We start from the raw sequence: 20,921 nt of genomic DNA, 5'->3' as shown, positions 1-20,921 counted from the left end.
CCTACGATTCTATATTCTCTGTGGGTACATAGAGTTACCCACTCTCAGAGCTTGAACTTTCTCTGCGGTCAGCGTATGTTTCAAACTCTAAATTGGTGGTTAGATTGCACTCAGGCATTGCTGAGAGTCGGAGATTGCTCTGTAGGCAGTAGTTTCTTGTCTCCCTCCAGAGACTGGGGGAGACTGATGACTAATGAGTGGTACATTTAGTGCTGCTGTGACAGCCAGTGTGTCTGGGACCTCACAGAGTTCAGCTACACCTTGCCCTCCTCTCTCAGCTGCTTCTCAGCCCTAGTTCTTTTATGGCTCACACATACATGTACACCCATACGCAAATACATACTTTACAATTCAGACGTAATTAGGGTGTGATTATGTTAGAAATACATGTCTTGGCAATTAGATACATGTCATGTGGGTATAGAGTTATTTTCTTAAAGATTGAACATCACAATTAACAGACCTAAACTAAGCAGATTTAAGTTCCCAAGGCAGCGATGAAGATCAGATTCATCATCTGTGCCTTGTTTTGGTTATACATTTTTCACAAGTATTTGGAGAAATGAAAACATGGCTGCACCCCTAAAACACTCAGGACAACACCACGTTAGCGTATGTTCAATATAGACACATTTAACCACAGTTAATTTGCATATTGTAATATACAGAATATTGCGTGTTCGCTGTGTGTATTTGTTTGAACTACTGAACTCCCAAGTTTTAATTGATGTTTATACTTTGAGATTAAGGAGATAGCACTTGACTTCATTGTCATTCCTTTCAAATGAACTAAAGTAAAGCGATGAAAAGGCTCAAACCCTCCAATAATAGACCTTAGTCACGACACATCATAATGATTAACAGGTGCAGTACACATCAACTTATTTTCAAAAATGTACACTCTTGATACAAACCTTGTCCTGTATTTCATCTTGAAACACGAAACACGCAATATTTGTTCTGGCTCAACGCTTTCTCGCTAGTAGGCCTTTAAAGAACACTTCAGTGGGAAGCAGGCTCCAATATAAGCAACAGGAAGGAACCAGAGGAGGAAATTATGACACTTAAAGTGAATGAATTACAATGACCCTTTGTTTTGAAGTGCTGAACAGCAATTGATCTACCTTAAACAAAACATGTAGACACAAAATGATGGCAAGGCAGATTTAATGAATAAGCAATAAGCATTTAAGCTTAATCTTCAAACCGCAAACTACTTTTAGAAGAAGTATGTTCATTAATGTGGCCAATAATGCAGTTTCTATCTTTGTCAGGTCATACAATTGAGAAATCAGCCCCACAGAGAGATGGCTGAAGTTGCTTAATCACCATAGAAAGAATCTGATGAGGGTCATAGTTTAGTCTATTCACAAAATGCTGAACTTCCACACAGTTTCTGTGAAACATGTGCCATGAATTTATATTTGCTTGCATGTCCATATCGATGTCCTAAATCTTATATTTTCTTGTTCTGTTACCTATCAGTTCATGAACCAAGCTTTAGTAGTTGCACTGTTATTTATAGTTGTTTCAGTTCACTGGCTTTCTTTTCTTTGAGAACCAACTTTTTCCTTCACAGCATTCAAAATCTAAAGCATAAAAGATGCCTGTTCTTTTAAGAACTGCTATACATCATTATTTCGAAAGTTACTGCCAATTTATAGGTTTTTTAATGCTAAATCCTCCTGTAAAAATGTCCAGGCGTGATGCACGACTCGCGAAGATCCAGTTAAATCCCGTACTTCTAGGGGTTCCCACTCTGACGTCAGTGCTCGGTGTGCATATCTGAATCAGTGTGTATGTGGGCGGGAAAGGGCCAATGCAGCTGAATGTACGCTGAAGGGAAATCGTTATCCTTTCCCCTAAAGCATTTCCACTCATCCAAAGTGTTCCCCTCCCTTCCTGACAGCAACTCCAAATTAACACGTCTCTCTGATTTAGTTATTCTGAGGCTTTGGCCAGCTCGACTCTTAACATAGAGCAGCTACTGTTTATAGTCAGGGGCTTGTAACCAGGGGCATTGAGAAGGGAAGAATGTCCCCGCCCCTGCAGCGGGTACAGGAGACGGCAGGTTATTTTTGGAAAAAGGGGTGCCTGGAGTTATTTAAATATGTTGTTGGGCCTCCTGCTCAGCTGGAGAGGAGTGGGGGGGCAGGAGTTTTAAGGTGACAGCCCTGTCTTGTGGTGTGTGCCCCCCACGTGTGTCTTAAAACTGTCACTACTGCAGTAAACGTAACAGCTGTTCTTTTAAGATGGACAGAGAGGGACGAGGTGGAGCACTGCAAGACAAAGAAGAAGAATTAAACCCAAGTGTAACCTTGTGTAGCCATCTTTTGTATTTCACTGTCCGTTTTCCTCTTTTGTCATGCTGAACTTTACCATGTGTCATGTTCTGACAGTTAGTGATTATTAAACAGAGCCACTCGTGTGTTTATTTTAGGCCAATGCATAAACTGTTTTACGGCTTTGCACAACAGGTAGAGGGTTGCGTTATTCTGGTCACGTCCCTCTTGCAGGGATCTGTTTTGCCTCTCTGCTGAGAAAGTCCTTGTTCTCTATAAACCCGCTGTTATTCTCAGGAAGCCAGTATAACATTACCTCAGCTGGAAAGCACTGAGAAGTGTACAGTAACCCGGCTCCTCATCTTCCACCACAACACTGTCAAATACAAACACACCACAGTGTTGACTGCCAGTAGCCTCTGATTCTGCACATTTAGGGTTTGTCCCCAAAGTCATGCATACATCAGGCACTGCAGGAACAATAGATGACCCTTCCTCAAACACATCATATGTTGGACACACAACAATAAAGACAGCTTAGTCTCCACTGAAATGGCTCCATTTGATTGAATAGCGTGGTTCATCAATATTTAATGCATTATGTGAAATGGAAGAAGTCAATCTGCTCTGTTTGGCAGATGAGTGTACTAAGGCCCCTTCCATCTGTCCATACACTATATGATGGACATTATTTATTCATATACATACACACAAAGATCAATATTCATTTGTAATCTTTTCTCCATTCTGTCATTTCCTTTCCCCTCCCCCCCACTCTCTTTCATCTGCTCTCTTTATCACAGTGGCGCCAAAGGTCTATGTGTCTGCGGGCCCAGCGGCTCTGCTGGATGGTGGCAACGAGTCGCTGGTGGCGACGTGCATCGCAGAGCGCGGCCGCCCCGCTGCGGAGGTCTTCTGGGAGACGGAGCTGTATGGACGAAGTGAGAAGGAGAGTCAGGAGGAGCCCAACGGCACCTCGACCGTACATGTGCGCTACATGTGGAACCCGCAGAGCTACGCCCAGGGGAAGCTGCTCACCTGCGTGGTGCGCCACCCGACCCTGCAGACAGAGTTCCGCATACCCTACATACTGAATGTGCAGTGTAAGTGTTGGATTATAAGACCTTTGTGAATCCTTTGTTTTGTTTCAAATCTGACTGGTAAAGACTGGTTAAGATATTTTGTGACATTCTGTGTTTTTTATTGAAATCTCATGGAAATACCAAAACAATCAATGAATTGGTCGTACTACATCTACTGTAGCTTTAGCCTGATGTAACTTACTCCTCTGTGCCATAGACCTTAGATGTCAAAAGTTGTTTTTATTGTAATCCACAAGAAAAAGGTAATTTCCAAATTGGTTGTTCATTGGGTACAGAGAAAAACATTTATCTTTACAAAGTTATAAAATGTAAATAATAAAAAAGCACGGCACAATGCGAAGTCCTTTGATGAATGAAATGTAGTTATTGTAGTCTACGAACTTGGACTGGAAAGAGGTGTTTTACTAACAGAATTTCCATCATTGTCCAAAGAACATCATTGCACTGGTTGACCATGAACAACAATATAGAATATCCGCAGCTTAAAGTTTACCTTAAAATGTTCAAAATCACACACACTTTAAGCCTGAATGGCCTTGTGGTGTCATCCTTTATCCATCTTTTACCAACTGCACCAAATGTTTTCTTCTGATCATGTTGATAGGATTGGGTTAATTAAATGTGCAAGATTATGCTGTTTATTGACATTTTTGTTAATATCTTCAATACTATAACATAATGCTGAAATCCCGAAGATGAACGGTCATTATATACGGCAAAGTACAGATAATTATAGTTCTAATTGTGCAGCGCTTACAGGTACGGTATATTTATTGATATTAACCCCTGCTGAGAGCTTGATTTATGAACAGCCTGATCCCTACCTTCCCTCTTTTACCATAAAGGGGCCGTTTAAGAGTGTTCTTAATGTTATAATCATTGATGCATACTTCTTCGGCGAGCAGTACTAGTCTGTTTGGACTGTGAGTGCAGGCTAATGAAGGTGTTTTATGAAATATTGATCAGGCCTCAGCAGCCACACTAGTAGCGGGAGGCTGCTGGGGGCAGTGGCTGGAGAGATGCAGGAAAACCAAGGTTAAGCCAGGAAGAAAGAGGCTTCCCAGCTCAATAAATCATGTCAAATGCAGAGGCAAGGGATTTTAAGTGCAAAAGAAGCACAATTTGAACGTTAAGCTGCGTGAAAAGGTTCAGTGGACACCATGTGCAGAGGCGTCTTCCTGTGTGCTGTAATGAGTTCCTCATTTGTCCTCCAGAGAAATCAAAAATGAAATATTGGATTCCTAGGTCAGTGTTTGCCATGTTTTATTACAGTGGCATGTGCTGGGCATTCTCCTGCTTTCCTGTGTCACTGTGAGGCAGTAGTTTATTATTAGCTGCAGTACATTACTGCCTGAGTGAGTCTGTCATTTTCTAACTTTCCACCAACCCAGGGTCATTTGTTTGTTCTGCTGGCTCGCGTTCACCACTAGATCCTGTACCCTGCTACAGTCCTGCACTGCCTTTGTTTTTTGTCATCGCTCGCTACTGTGCTTATAATGCACGCTTTGTTCCTTCTGGAAAAGCTCATTTGTCTTCAAGCTGCTGGGACAACATTGACTGATTATTGAGTCCTAGTCTTGTACCCTCAGAAATGAGATCAAACTTACAAGAATAATAACACCACCTTTAAAATCTAGTTTTATAAAAACCTGTTTTAGTTATTAATACAAATGATTACTTGACATCAAAACTGTATGTTTTACAGTCTCACCAGTGGTGTCGATAACTGGAATTGACAACAATTGGTATGTGGGACAAGAGAATGTGAAGTTCACCTGTGGAGCCAAGGCCAACCCACCTGCCCGGCTCTTCACATGGACCAGGTCAGTTTCCCTAAAGAATGTCTACTGGTGGAAACACTTTTTGGAAAGACTACCATTTGATTGATTTTTTATTCTGTAGGTGAGGATAGGTGTAGCAAGTTATAATCATTATCCATGAACTGCAGTGATGTCAGTATTTAGTGAACATTGTTTACATTGTCTGCCACAACACCACACACATGTGAGGGAAATACAGAAACATACATTATTACTGAAATGATGAAACAAATACAGAAGTGCATCTCTAATGCTGATTCTTGAAAACCTCACTGTATTGAAGTGAGCGGGAAAGCCTTAACTTCTCATTAGAAATACAGTCACAGTACACTCAGTAACTAATTGTTCTAAGAGCTGGGTTTTAAGATAATCGTTGTTGTCTTCCCCTTAGAGCCCGCCTTTAAAGGTCACCTATTATGCAAAATCCACTTTTTCATGTCTTTTATACATAAACATGTGTCCCCTCTGTGGAAAGAGATTCTGAACGTTTCAGGAAAAAATATTTGCTCACTTTTTGTCCTGATCCATAAAAACCTGTCTGAAAATGAGCTGATCAGATTTTGGCCACTTTATGATGTCATAATGATTTGTTGGCTTGTGTAACCATTAGCCAATCACCAACCAAGGTAACACCCCCCCCCACCTTATCACCTGAATCTCCTCCTAGAGCACCATTGTGTTCTTTTTAACCAAATATCTCTGAGGGGCGTGGGGAGTGACTCCTTATTTTCATCTAAAGTAACAGACAGAGAATCAGCACTTTTGAAACAGGGCTGAAACAGAGGGGATTATGGCATGCTACAAAGCATGATCTGTTTGGTATTTCAGCCAAACACTTCAGAGACATGTTTTGTATATATCTGAGGCCTATCCTATATTGATGAAAAACAGTATAATAGGGGACCTTTAAAGACAGTTTCTGTCAAACAGGCTGACACACAATCTGTTAAAGTTTCTTACAAATGTAGAAGCATCCTCCGTCCCATATTCAGGGGACAAGACACACAGCTATATCCTTTGCAGCCTTAAGTAGTGTTGGAAAGCAGTCAGTTGTTAAAAGGTGAAGCTTCTGTCTATAAATTACCTCCAACATGACTTTTGGCGCCTGGACACTGGAGCTGTCCAATGCGCTGCTGCACACATCGGAATAGACTCCCTGTTATAAATAAAAGATTCCAAATGGTTCATGCATCAGAGTAACGCTGGCCTATTGGCACCTCTTTCTCATCATCTTGCTTTGAAAACAAGAGATGTGTTTTTATTTGAACTGACAGTACTACTAACATACAGAAAGTGAAGCTCTTTATTGTAATTTATTTGTTAAGGAAACCTTGTTCGGGTTTATTCTCCCTCGACTGGTGTTAGTCCGGTCAGCACAAATGATCTCTGTCTTTTGATCATATTCAAAGTTGCATCAGGCCTACAAATAGTAGATTCAACACAAGCGGCAGATCAGGGACATGTCACAGAACGTTTGTGCAGTCATAACCTAATGTCTTTCTTTGAGTTTGTGTATGTTGTACTGTACACTGAGATTTATCTAACATTGTATTTCTGCACAGGTTGGATGGAGTGATGCCAGAGGGTGTTGAGATATCAAACAATAGCTTTTCTATCACTCGCCCTTTGGAGCGCAATGACTCTGGAGTGTACCGCTGCGAAGTGATCAACGACATCGGCCTCCGCATTCAAGATGTAACCCTCTGGGTACAAGGTACGTTTGAACTTTCTAACTTTCTAACAAACAAACTCATCTACTGTTGTTAATCTTTACACTTTACACTTCTAACAATCACCAACTCTAACCAGGGCAAAGGAGTTCATCTGTTATCAGTTATTGTGTTTAAAATACTCCCTGCATTTACTGGTTTATTGGTTTATTATTGTGGTGGAAAACAGTATTAAAGTGCTATTTGACGTTTCCACACCCCTAAATAACCTTAAAACCTGAGGTTAAAATAACAATCTGTGCCTTTTGACCTTCACCTCTCTGATGTCAGTTAACCCTCTCGGTACGATCAGCTACAGTTCATCACTTCGAGCAGAGCTAAGCCTCCATATTCATGTCCCTGCTCAGATCCACTTTCACACATTCCTGGCAACAGAGGAGCACAGAGTGCAGATAAAGAGTATCAGTACCAAAACGTTTACAGTGTTGTGGTTTTGGCAACATCAGATTTCTCAGATGCGAAAGAAGGTGTTTACCCCTGTCGGTTCAGCAAAGTATGCTCCCATGTTGCCTTTCTCTTTGTTTTCTTTAAGGTCAGGTTTCACAGCGGGACATAATGAATTGTGTTCACAGATTTGCAGTACATGGAAGAATGTTTTTGTACTCCTTACATTACATTTCTTATTCAAAAGTATATTGTAGCTGTAAATGGAAGTTTGATTCTTCAAACACTAAAACTAAAAGCCAGATAGGGGACTCTTGATCATTACAAGGATTTCCCCTGCATTTGTATTATTGGAAAGCTGTTGATTTATGACATACATCCTCACAGGATACTGAAGAACTCCCATCTACTCCCTCTGTCTATCCATGCTTTGCCTCTAGAGTTCATTATTGTAACGTCAGGGCGTGGATCCTGACGACCCTGCATCTCTTCTTGTTTTCCTTTCTTCTCTGCTCCTTTGAAATCCTTTTCCAAACAAAGCAACTGCTGCTTATGGACACATACTCCGCTTACCCACTCAATCCTTCTCGTTTCTCACTGTAGTAGAGAGCTGGAAAAGCCCCAGTAAAGTGCTGTCATGCTCCGTCTGTGTACAGGCCAGGTTTAGAGTCCTGCTCCAAACGAAAGCACAGCTGACATCCTGTCTAGGACTGACTTGCTTTGAGCAATTATGTTGCTTCTCTTGTCAAATATTAAGACTCGAGCATGCGGCCTCTCACTTCCATCCCCTGTGGAGATAGCCAGGTTGAGCTCAGCTTTATTCCCCCCCCCCCTTCTGTAGCTGTTTCACATTCCCAGTTGTCTGCGCAGCCTTGTGGGTTTTGGCAGAGTTTTGCTCAGATCAGCTACATAGTTGCAGATGCACATAACCCTACATGAGTTTAAAATGTCGCGCTGCAGGGTGGGATTGATAGTGACTGATGGAGGAGGCGATTGCCAGCATATCAGTACACTGACCTTGTGCGTCTCCATTATCCTCTGTCATCCTTTAACTGTAGCCCTTCAGGCTCACACGGTGCATAATGGCAGGTAATTACACTCTTACTCAGTTACACAAATTGTGGAAATCATTACATCTCCGTGGGGAATCAGGTTTTGATAACTAGTGCCAAAAAAACCTCCTGGAGACGCAGACGTCTATTAGTGAGAGTCATATTGCTTTGTAGTCAGGCCTTTTGAAGTGCCGCTGCAGAGATCGACTGGTGGTATCAGGCTGCTCTTAGCCCCGGAGGCTGGAGGTCAAAATGGAGACACTTATCCTGACCTTGAGCGCCACAAAGTCCTGTCCTCTCCGGCTCTGGCTGCTATCACAAACGCCGGGCACCGGAGGACAAATCAGATGCAGGAACCTTGCATCGATCACACAGCGTTTCATCTTCTCACATGACTTCCCCACAGCAGGATTGAAAAGAAAAAGGGGGGAGAGCCAATCGCGCTCACTCAGATGCTCATGAGTGCATGTCCTCTGTCTTTCTATACCTCTCTGTCTTTTTCATACACACACACAATGACATTTAGCACTTAACCTCTCGCTGCCCCGCACATTTCCTCCTTCTTGCTCTACAGCGCAGCTTTCAACAGACCCTTTAGTCTCAGGGGTAGCATGTGTCTAGCTCTGCAGTGTTGCTATACATTAATCTAAAAACCATTCACACTCGCTCTGCCAATCGCTACAGACATAAAGTGTGCTCTTTTCCCCCTTTTATTTGTATGACTTCTCACTCCTTATGCTGTCCTTCTCTGTTTTAAAGGGGACCTATCATGCAAAATGCACTTTTTGATGTCTTCTATACATAAATATGTGTCCCCGGTGTGTCAGGGAACTCACAAAGTGTCAGAAAATAAAACCCTCTCTCTTTTCCTCCGTACCAACATCTCTAAAAATGGGGATACAACGGAGCTGATCCAGATTTGCGTCCGATATGACGTACTATCAGAAACAATGCGCAAAGTGTTTTGGAAGTAATATGGTCTTTGTTTACATTAGCAAGCATCGCTAACACTCAGAGCTAACCTGTACTGGAGAGAGTATGTGTAAAAAAGCAGGATATAAAAAGGAACTCACCTTTTAGTAAACCCGCAAGAAAATAAGCATTTGAGCTCCATACTGTTTCAGAAATAATCCTTGAAGTGGTTTGGAACATGATATGGCGTTTAATTACGGCAGCTTTTAGCTGTATCTGTCACTGAACTCACTGCTTGCCTTGTCGTGCTCAAAAGGGGGCGGGGCCAGCAGCTACAGTCACAGAATCAACACTTCTCTAACAGCTGAAACAGAGGGATATGATGGATGTCTAAAATGCACGATCTGTTTGGTATTTTGAGCAAAACACATCATAAACATGTTTTATATATATTTTTATATATCTGAGACCCATAATATGTGCCTAAAAATAGCATGATAGGAGATCTTTAAACCTTTTCATCACATGTTTACTCTGCAGAACCCCCCCCCTACCACGGCGGCCCCTAGCACCACTGCAGCCCCCCGCAGCGAGACCTCGGGACCTGGCACTGTGGCGGACCAGCACAGAGCCTTGTTCACCTCCCCCACCCTGGCCTCCTTACCTGACAGCAGCCTGGGTACCATCGTGGGCGGGGCTGTGGGCGGAGTCTTGTTCCTGATCCTCTTGCTGATTCTGGGCGGGGCCTGCTTCATGCGGTCGCGCCGGACCTTCAGAGGGGACTACTACACTAAACAGTACCTGGGACCCTCCGACATGCAGAAGGAGGCCCAGCTGGACGTGCTGCAGCCCCACGAGCTGCAGGAGGTCTACGGGGATAAGACCAGCAAAGGCAGCCAGGATCTGAAACCCAAACTGGGCGGGGACATCATCTACCCCGACTACACCCCTGACCATAAGGATAGGGACGACTGGGCCGATAGAGGGGACGCCAACAGGGGCCTCAAGGAGGGAAACTACTACCCAGATCTCTACAACCCCCAAAACATGCACCCCTGCGGGCCCCCTGTGCACAGCCCCACAGTGAACAACGGCTCCCCCTACGTCCCGGAGGACTGCTACGACAACGGGACAGACAGCGACTATGTGTCCCACATGGACGGATCTGTGATTTCACGCAGGGAGTGGTATGTTTGAGGAAAGGAAGAAAAGAAAAAAAAGACAAATCAAACGACTGACTGAGAACAATTCACAAGAGACAGATTATCATTATTTCAGTTAAAGGATGAAAACTATTTCTCAGTGCGGTTTCACAACGAGCTCTTTGAACATTACTGCTCTGCCTTGATTGTAACCACTTAACCTTAAGGACGCCTATTTGGATTGTATTACACTTTTGGAGATTTTCAAGGAGCTGCAAATAAGCTGAAACGCCTCTGTGAAATTATCCGTGCAGGCTTAAGAGGCTTTGGCATACCGTGTTGTTTCAACTGATGTGAATGGGGTTTTGTATTCTGCTTGTTTGTGTTTGCACCTGTCTTTAACACAGGTCACAGGTCAGGTGTTCAGACCCTTGTTAGTGAAGTATTTATATCCCTGACTGACTCTGTTCCCATAAAACCTCACATCTTCTGTGGCATTTTCCAAACGGTCTCTTGATAGCTCACAGCGTTTTCATACTGTTGAAATGTTGATCATGGCTGCAAGCGGTATTTAAAGCAGATTATATTGCATGAGTTTTTACAAAAAGTTAAAAGTATAATTGAGTTAAAGGGAAGGTTTGTCACTCACATGATTAAAAGGGAGATTTAACAGGTGTTGTTCTGAGAGACTGATGAGAGTTCATTACAAAGAAAACCCTTGCAAACCTGTGGTTATGTTATTTAGTGGCTTTTTCAAACTCAAAGTGTCTTCAGCAAATTATTGTTGAAAAGGTGAGCCGTCACCTGACAGAGAGAAAGGATATTCCCTGTGGAAGTACTTTAACTTCCAGCTTCAGTTCAGCGTACTACAGATGTTGTTAAAGTTGTAAGATTTGAGTCCTGGTTCCCGTAGTAACAGCAAACACTCCCTGAGCAGCTACTTTACGAGAGGACAACTTGTGTAATTAAAAATGGTCTTCTGACAAAGAAAAAGAGCAGAAAATTACTGTTATCTTGTTTTGTAGGCGCCTTTTTGATAACCAAAATTGCTGAGTACTAACCTCAGTGACAACATCTTTCCGTTTCCTGCGGGTGCTTCACAATAAAAGCTGGATTACATGCAAGCATCCTCTCCTCTGAATCTCTCTTGTTTAGGAAGCCAATCCAGTTTAGTAATGGTGGACTCTGCCACTACCAATAAAAGCTATTGAGAGGTAATTACTGCATGAAAAATGCCAGCCATGCTAAGGGTAGATCTCATGAAAATCTTAAGGATTACCATCTTTAACCAAAACACTATTATCACTTTTGAAATGTGTTAATCCAGTCACTTTCCTGAAGTCAAAAAGCACAACTTGGTTATTACAGTTGTCAGTAAACATCAAAGGAGACCCAGCAGGCTTTGGCCCTCTCTCCACTTAACCATGATAACAGGCTGCATCGCTGTGTTTCCCATTTCCCCTCCTCTGTATCCTCTGATTTCTGTCTGCACACAAACACCAATTGGTCATTATAGATTTTATTTTAAACGTGGGATCAAAGCGATGAGTTATAAATGCCACATGTGACTTTAACAGCTGTCATCATCTGACGCTATGTGGCTCCATAAACCACCAACGGTTTCACTGCTGCCGCTCGACACCCAGCGGTGAGGATTCATGACGCTAAATAAGCAAACTACGTGTTGAAGAAAATGGGCAGAGAGAGGAGCACTAATAAACGGATCCTGAAAGCTTTAGTTTTATATATGTTTGAAGTCTGATTGTGGAAATACCTCCCAGCACAGTTGGAAACGCTGAGCGGCTGACATCACTACTGATCACAGAACAGCCTATGATGTTGGGGTTTGGCTCCTCTGAGGATATACAGCCTTCATGGAAACTAGAAATGTAATCCACCAGTGAAACAAATCAGTGTAGGAACCATGTAGGTTAGAGCTGTCTGCGTTATAGCTCCCAAAGGGATTTTACAGTTGTTTCCCCTCAAACAACAAACCCAGTGTCGTTCTGTTAAAAACAAAAGAGTTGACATCATACATGATCTCATCTCATCTCACTGCTTGATTTGACCTTTCTCCACTTAGTGCTGTTTCCTCAGGAGTAACACATGGATCAAAGTGGCCTCAAATGAAAGGGAAAACACAACCTTTTTTGGAGAGATCCCAGTGTAGTCAATCAGAGTGTTTGTTGCAGGAAGAAGGAACCATATATGTGTGATACAATCCGGTCAGGACAGGGGGGGGTATATTTTGAGGTTGTTTCTTATTGGGGTTTTATAGATTGATGGTGCACATTTTCCTATTTTTTTTTTTCTTTAACCCTTCTCCACCCATGCCAGGGCTTTGGTGGAAGGTTTAGATGTCTGAGAATACACTTCTTTAATCTCGCTCTTACTCTCATTGCCACACACACACACACACACACACACACACCCCTCCGCCACACATCTGCCACTGCAGCCCGCAATCCAGGATCAGACCTCGCCTCAAACCTTCAGCTTTTTAATTAACTTTTTTCTGCTCATTGCAACTTGGCAACCCACGCGCCCAGAGTCGATGACATAGAGCTCAACCATGTCTGCCATTTTTCATTCATAGCTTTAAAGTTATTTGGTAAACCTGTTCCATGCAAACTGCTGTCTCTGCTTTCAAAATACTATCTTTCTTTTTGTATGTTTCATCTCTAAAGACTGTTTGACAAAAGCAAAAAGAGCTGAAGTGATGAATGTTATTGTACAGGATCACTCTCCAACTGGTTTGCATGTAAATTAAGTTATTCGATGCCTACCACGTTTATTATTTGTCATCACCCATGTACATAATGCTAATAGGTTAGCGTAGGATTAGCTGTTTGATTTGTATGCTCATGTACAGTTGTGTTCTGGTCTCCCCTACTGAATAGTTGGTGCCTTAGATGGGTTGCGCAATGCACAGAAACTTTGGAAAATGACAAACATTAATATAAAGGGTATAAATATCATTAAAGTGGAGGACTGACTGGTTCTTTAATATGTCTTCCATGGTTATATTTGAGATTTGCTGATATTAAAACATCAGAACAGACAAAAGGTTGATTGTTATGCCTTATACACTTTGAGGACACATGTAACAAGTTAGTTACTGAGACAATTGTAATAAGAAAACCTTCACTGGGAATTAAGGCAAGCCAGATTCATAGAAAATATTATTGTCCTGTAAATATGCTGGCTGTTTTTTTTTTTTATTATTGAAAAATCTTATTTTTTTGTATGAGGTCTGTAATTTTCACAGAGTATTCGTTAATCTTACGTGCGTTCGAGGAGCTCATGATTAGGGCGAGCCTGTTTTCACTGCATTTTGTATTTGTTTCTGAACCAAATATTTTCTATGTTGTTGTTGTTTGAATGATTGGATCAGAGGTTAAAGTGCGGCTGATTGTATTTGGTTCCTTTGTTTGCAATAAAAAATACATCATCATTATTGCACTCAAATGTGTCCTTGGATTCTGCTTTCAGGAGATCTTTTTCAAGTTTCTTTTCATTTCATTTTTCATTCAGGTTTATTATTTTAGTGAAATACCTTGTTAATTTAATATTAAGAGCTTTACAGATGGATACAGTGTACACATTTCAAAAAATTATTTTACACAAATCACTTCTGTAAGTAGCATATGGAAAGCTTTGGCTTCTTTAAAGCCAACGCAACAGTTTGTTGTATTGAAAGCGAATGTACTTTAGGATTCTTGCTTTTTTGAGTTTGAGTTTGAGTTTTTGATTGCGCTTATTGAAAGTCTCTGCATAAAAGCGTCAAACAAATAAAATGTAATATAATAAACATAATACAGAGTCCCTGCAGAAAATACCTTTTTGATTAAAGTCACGATCTTTAGTTTCAGTTATTTAATGGGTTGTTTGCAGTGATATGAAACTGTCTTCTTTTACAACCTTTTCCTGACCACATTGCACAATGCTTCAGGCACGACATATTTTCTAGGCACCTGGAAGTTATTAGTGTACTGGTATCCTTGACATAAAGCCATTGGGATTTTATCTTTTTGATTTTTGATTATTCTAGGATATAAGGTCTGCGTTGAGATAACGTTGAACAACCACTTTTGTTAAGAGAAATCAAAGTTTCAAAATTCACGAGTGGGATATTAACCGATTTATTTTATGTTCTTGAGCAAAACAATAAAACATCTTAAGCATCATTAATCATAGACCTTATTTCAAGCATCTAACCAAAAACTCAATTAAAAAAAATCAATTGACTTTAAGATGAGGTAACCTGAAGTTCTAAAATGCTAACTTGTTTTGAGGCTTTGGGCAATCCTGCAGCAATGTTTGACCTAGAAACAGTAGTTAACAAAACAGTTTAACTTCAAGGTCCAATTAGTACTATAGCTGTTCATCCATTGCCACCACATATTTCAGCAGATGGAGTTTTCCAAAATACAATGGATTCAAAATAAATTCAAAACTTCAGGACAGCAACTTAATGGACTTGAGCTGGGCTGGTTTTGTCATCTGCTAGGTCAAAGGTTGAGAATAAGCTGGAAGTCTTTTATTTTAAAAGTGCTTGATAAAAAATTAGCTGACATCGTCGCTGCATGTCATCCCTTCTGTTTCCCTTTCTCTTCACGGCTGTTCTATACATTAAGAAAAAAAAAAGAAAAAGATTTTGACTCAACATTTCCCAGATTCCTTCCACAACATGCAGCTTTTTGCTTTTTTTGGATGGAGACAACCAAAGAATACTGATCAGCTATTGTTTTTTTGATGTATTATATATTATTTTACCTCTTTTCATATAAGAAGACAGGTGTCCCTGTTTGAACTGGTATATATCTTGATTATGTGGACTTGTGTTTGGTCCCAGACGGCCACCCTTAAGTGGATTGCCCTGATTTGTAGCACCTGTCCCAGCGTCCCAGTTGGTGTAAATACCAGACTGCTGTATTTTAGTCTGTTTGCTAAAACATTGATCTGAATCGTTGAAATGATTAAATTAGAGTTTTGTTTGAGGCTTTCCCATACTTCTTTGGACGTGTGCCTTTGTGCTAGCGCCTTTCACATATGCGTTTAGATAGTTTTCTCTCCAGTACGTGGTAGAGATGTTTCAGTGTTTCAGCCTGTGGTCATCAGTCTCTGTCACTTCAGCCTCTTCCACTGTCCACACCTGTGATAGTAACTAACTGACCCATTTAACACAGCTCTCCATCCTGTCTAACTCAGCACCCTCTTCATCACCGGTTCACAGAGTGAAGCGAGTGAGGCTTTCTTTTTTTTTTTATCGCACCTGCATCGAGCGGGGCGGCGGCTGACCACCCACAACTCCCTCCTGTCCTTCATCAGTGCTCAGAGAGTAAGATGAGTCTCCTTGAATATTGTGAATTTATCACATTGAAATGATGCCCTCAAAACATTTACAAAGGAATTTACAATGGCATCCCTAATCCAAGCCCTCCCTCTCTAAGTGCCTGTGGTAAACCCCCAGTGTTAACCTGGCTTTGTAGGTGACACCACCACTATCAATATGTGTTGTTTAGCAAAGTGACATTTGCCCCCTCCGGTCCAGATTAAGAGCAGGGGGAGAAACCAGATACTTAATCCTCTGTGGCATGTTGGACAGAAATCTCCCTTCTTGGACTTCACTTTCATCACTTCATCGTCCACGTCGCCCTGGCGCAAAAGCACTCACTCTATTATCATGGTGTTGCCTGACTGGGATAACCCCGGCCTAATCCATCACTGCTACCGTCGGCATGTTTGTGCAGGCAGTGTGGGTAAATAACGCCGTGTTGGTGGGCTTGGGTTACCTCTCTTTTTCCTTTCTTAAGTATTTGGCAGATGGCTGCAAGGGGCATTCTTTTTAACACTTAATGAATCCGTCAGCAAATGTGTTTAGTTTTGTTACCTCGTAAAACAGCAGCAGGTACTTTCAACATTCTTTAGGACCCCACCCAAAAGTCAACATGGGTGTCTGCATCTAACTTTAACCTTTTGAAAGAATTCTTGTAAAAATGCATGTTTTCTTTTTTCACTGCCAGTGTACCAGTATTTTTTCTTATGTTACCTTTCATGATGTATTAATTCACACTGAAGGAGAGAGTGGTGGCCTCTACTATTTTGTGCTCCTACCCTCCTCCTCCTCCTCTCCAAAAACACTGATTGTTAGCTAATGAACACGAACGCAGCACCGGGAGCTCACTTCAAAGGCCACAGCTGACTGAGCTGAACAGACAAATTGTTTAAACTCATGGGTTTGGAAATAATGAAATGCTGCAGAGGGTGGGAGAGTGCGGAGCAGTTATAACAAAAATGTTGTCACATGGCCTGCGGTCTCGCTGGCCCTCTTCTCGGTGTGAAGTGTGTGAGGCTTCATGGCAGCAGCACCTGGGGCTGAGGCTGGAGCCACACGGAGACGAAAACGAACCGCATTCGATATCAAAAAAGTCTTCCGTCCACATGGAATCGGCTCAATAAACGTGTCCGTCCACACGAGACCGCTCGACCCGCTGGAAACACTGTAGTACATATGCCGGGCCTGTAAGTGGCGCTGTACTTCTGCCACAAAATACACCAAAAGCAGCGAATAAGACCCCCCGAGCATGGTTGCCTGGTTGCCCTTCTGTTTATTCGCCGCGGTGGATTTAGCAACATGTAGTTTGTGTAGTTCTCCATTGCTACTTGTTGCTGATAGTTGTGGTAGAGGAGCTGTAGATTTTGCACTAACATCTGTAGCACGGTCAGTAGCGTCTGGAGCACGAAAGCAACCCTGTGATCCGCCATTGTTGTTGTTGTTGGCGAAACACATCAGCAATGACGCGGGTGACGCTGGGGTGAGCAGCAGAGGTGGGGAGAGGCGGGGCTCGTTATCAGGAAATGATCGTATAGGGCGCAAACACGGAGCCGTTTGGCCCCCCAGAGCGCTGCGTCCGCAGATCTACCCACCTTGGGACCCGTTATCGTTATCGTTATCGTTATCGTTATCGTTATCGTTATCGTTATCGTTATCGTTATCCGCGTTTCCCTGTCGGCCTCGTGTGGACGAACCGTCTATAAGATAGAGAACTGTAGCGGATATGACCCGTTTCGTCTCCGTGTGGCTCCAGCAACAGTGCTGTGAGTACCGCCGGGGGGGGGGAAACATCTCTGTTTGTTCAGAAGCAGTTGGTGGTTTTACTTTATAGAAAAATGCTGATAAATTGAAATGTTATAATTGTATGTCTTTCTTTTGAATTTATTTTGATTTAGATTATCCCTCAGATGGTGTCTGTCCTTAGGGATACAGTCATTTGACACACTTTGTCCATTTGTAAAATGGGTGTAATAACAGTGTAATTAGGGTGTTATATGGTTGTAATATGGGTCTAATGATAGTGTGCGTGTGATTACTGTGTAATAGGTCTGTAATAGTGTCTTAATGTGTAATATGGGTGTAATATAGGTGTTATGTTTAAAATAGAAAACATTATGTGATTGCCCATTTAAGGGATAAAAGTGTGTAATTATGTCTGTTAACAAAACCATCTCACTGCAGGGTTCATTTAGTCAATGTTTTTGAACGTTCTATCTAACACCATCTTTCCCAGCAGATAGAGTATGGCCACTAGTTTACCCACACATTTATTTTACTTTTACAATGTATCAAATGACTACGTAACGTCATTCTTCTATGGTTTTGCAGCTTTTGCGGATAACTCTTTTTTAGCTATATTTTACAGAAAAAAGAGTGGTTGGCGGTACATACCAAAAATAGAGCTTCAAGTAGAATTAAATATTGACCATGGTGAAATTGAAACCTGACTCAGAATGAAGGATAATGTTAGCTAGATGTGTAAATAGGCCCTAATGTGCAATACCAACTTAACAGCTAATAACATATCACTGCTTCTGCTCCCCTATGTGGCCAAAACAAAATATGTTGCAGGATTTAGGTTCTAAGATTTCATGACAATAACTGGGCAAACTCTTTTTCCAATGAACTGTCACACCATCAGAGAGATACTAAAATGACCCATCATTTAGATTGTCAACATTTTTATTTTTAGACTGTGGCATTCAAGTGTCAGACCACACTGTTTTTTTCTTTGTTTGCTTTCAATACTTCATTTTCTATATATATTTTCTCTCTAAACAAGACCGACCTAAACAAATAAGCAAAGCTGTACACAAAGTGTTTTAAACATCCACAGGCGAATCCAAACAATACAAAAAACAACAGACAAAAAAACCTTGAATTTTGTTTCTCTTTCGAAGTAAAATAAAAAGAATACAGAAAAAGCCTGCAGCCTCTGCTCTATTTGCAAGTTGCTACTGTTTCACTCTGCCTTTTGTGATTTACAAGCCACAAGTATACGGTTTTCATTGTGATGTACAATGGGAGCATTTAATTAATGAAGTGAATCATCTACATGACAGTCACGCACAAGTAGTCTTATTTATCTGCTTCATGTGGCCGGTTAAAGAACACCTTTTTTCTATCACAGACAGAAATAAATATCCAATGTTTTTGATTAAAAAAACTCAAAACGAAAAAGAAAAATTGCCTTTCCATATCCTGACATGTTTATAAAACCTCCTACATGCATCACCTTTGGGCAGTAAATTCGACTTGTTTGCAGCTGACTGGTGAGAGGTTGGGCACTGTGACAAAGCCCTTTTTGTGCAGCGACTCCTCTGAGACCGAGAGCAAAGACAATGAAGGTTTTCATCGATGAGCCACATTGTTTCCCTGGATAGCACTGAGTGGCCATTCATAGATCAGAGTGTGTGTTCCCAGCCCGCTCTGCAGCCGTTTAGCTTTATTATTACTTAGCTTGCTGCTCCGGAGCGCCTGCGTTTCTCTTTGCTGACTCAGAAAGTTTACCAGAGACAGTTTACAGAAAAGTCCTGAGAGCAGCATATCTTATTGCACAATTTGAAATTAAATTGGGATGATAGAGTGGTTTTCTCTAGGGCCTTATATATAAAATATAAACATACAGATAGAGGATGGTAAGAAAATATCCATAGGATCATTCCTCTCTTTGGCAGAGCCGCCATCTCTGCCTCCCACTGCTGTAACAGGCCCCTTTAAAGACTAAAACACGCACATGTTGGAGTGCAAGGGGCAGGGAGTTACATGGTTTTACCTGTGAGTGTTTCTTATGGATCAGCCTCTAATTGGGCTCATGGCATGCCACAGGCTCTGATCAGAATGGGTGGGCATCCATCTTACTGGCCTGTGACAGGGAGACCCCTACACCCCCCAGCATTGTTCTGCAGTGCTGGAGCAGATATAATCTTCAGTGAATTTTAATCCCTGCAAAACAATGCAATGGTCCATGGGAAATGTCCATAGGGTGTATTCAAGGAAACAACACACAATTGAATGAAACTTAAATACAACTAGGATTGGACTGAATCTGCAACTTGATGTATGCTGGAAACATATGGGAAGTGTCCGGAGGAAGTTTACATTCTGCAAGTACCAAGAATAAGAGTTCACAGCCATGCTATATCAGCTCTGTGGGGCTGCACACAGGCACAGCAGTGGTTTGAGGGGATTGCTATCGACAGCAAGCTAACAGGCTGATATTTACAATGCTAAGCTATAATGTTTACCATCTTTACATTTACAAGTGAGTGTGCTCACATGAATAGATTCAAAGTGCAGCTGAAGAAAATGGGAATGTCATCAGTATTCTTTTCACAATTAGATTACATTTGATGATTGCGCTAGAGAAGTCAATGGATGAAAGTTATCACAATCCATCCTCTGGGAACAGTGAATAGCTCTACCAAATTTCCTGAAAATCTATACAATCCTTTCCCAGACAATTCACTTTGAACCAAACACATCCACGTACTAGCAATGCTAAAGGAAAAACCACATGTTCACAAAAGTAATTTAAATCCATCTTCTAAGAACCATGAATGTCTGTAGGAGACTGTGCACCTATCCATTCAGCATATGTGGAGATATGATGTTGTGAACATAGCAAAACATTGTGGTGGTCCACAAGCATCTATAATATATTTTAATATGTCCAGTTGTTGTCATGAAACGTACTCTAAACAACAGGTGGCAACCTTATGGTTAGAGCTAGAGGAAAAGTCATCAAAGTTATTATGATTCATCTTCTGGGGAACATGAATGATTGTACAACATTTCAGGGGCAATCCACCAGATAGATACAGTATTTCAGTCTGTACCAAAGTTGTGGAATGACCAAACCACATTGCCATCCCAAAGATTTCACAATGACATAAGAATCCCATCATTTATCACTGTCAGGGACATCTGTACGTCTGTCTGCCTGTCTGCTGTTGTCTGTTGGTATTTTTAGTGTTAAAGCTGTTTCCTTCACCTGCTTGTGTCCGTCAGTCTGTGACTTCCAAAAGGCCCAAGAAGCAGCCTCTGATCCGGCTGAGCAGACACCCAGCACTCCCCTCGGCATGCTTCCTGTGAACAGTTGGACATTGGGTCGTGTGTATGCAGTCTGACAGCCGGACCAGCCGTCCACCCGGCACTC

General features: G+C 41.7%; 1 protein-coding gene across 1 annotated transcript in view; it reads left to right on the top strand.

Annotated features, from left to right (window-relative positions):
* nectin3a (nectin cell adhesion molecule 3a) overlaps positions 1–13,882 on the top strand; it is a 28,516-nt gene extending 14,634 nt beyond the window's left edge. The window contains exons 3-6 of the mRNA XM_034113310.1: positions 3,086–3,385; positions 5,091–5,208; positions 6,768–6,919; positions 9,825–13,882. Of these exons, the coding sequence (XP_033969201.1) occupies positions 3,086–3,385; positions 5,091–5,208; positions 6,768–6,919; positions 9,825–10,480 (1,226 nt within the window). The 3' untranslated portion in view covers positions 10,481–13,882. The remainder of the gene's footprint in view (positions 1–3,085; positions 3,386–5,090; positions 5,209–6,767; positions 6,920–9,824) is intronic.
* Positions 13,883–20,921: the final 7,039 nt, after the last annotated feature.

Source organism: Trematomus bernacchii, unplaced genomic scaffold (assembly GCF_902827165.1).
Source record: "Trematomus bernacchii unplaced genomic scaffold, fTreBer1.1, whole genome shotgun sequence".
In the NCBI taxonomy this organism is placed as follows: domain Eukaryota; kingdom Metazoa; phylum Chordata; class Actinopteri; order Perciformes; family Nototheniidae; genus Trematomus; species Trematomus bernacchii.
This window is presented reverse-complemented; position numbering and strand designations above follow the sequence as displayed.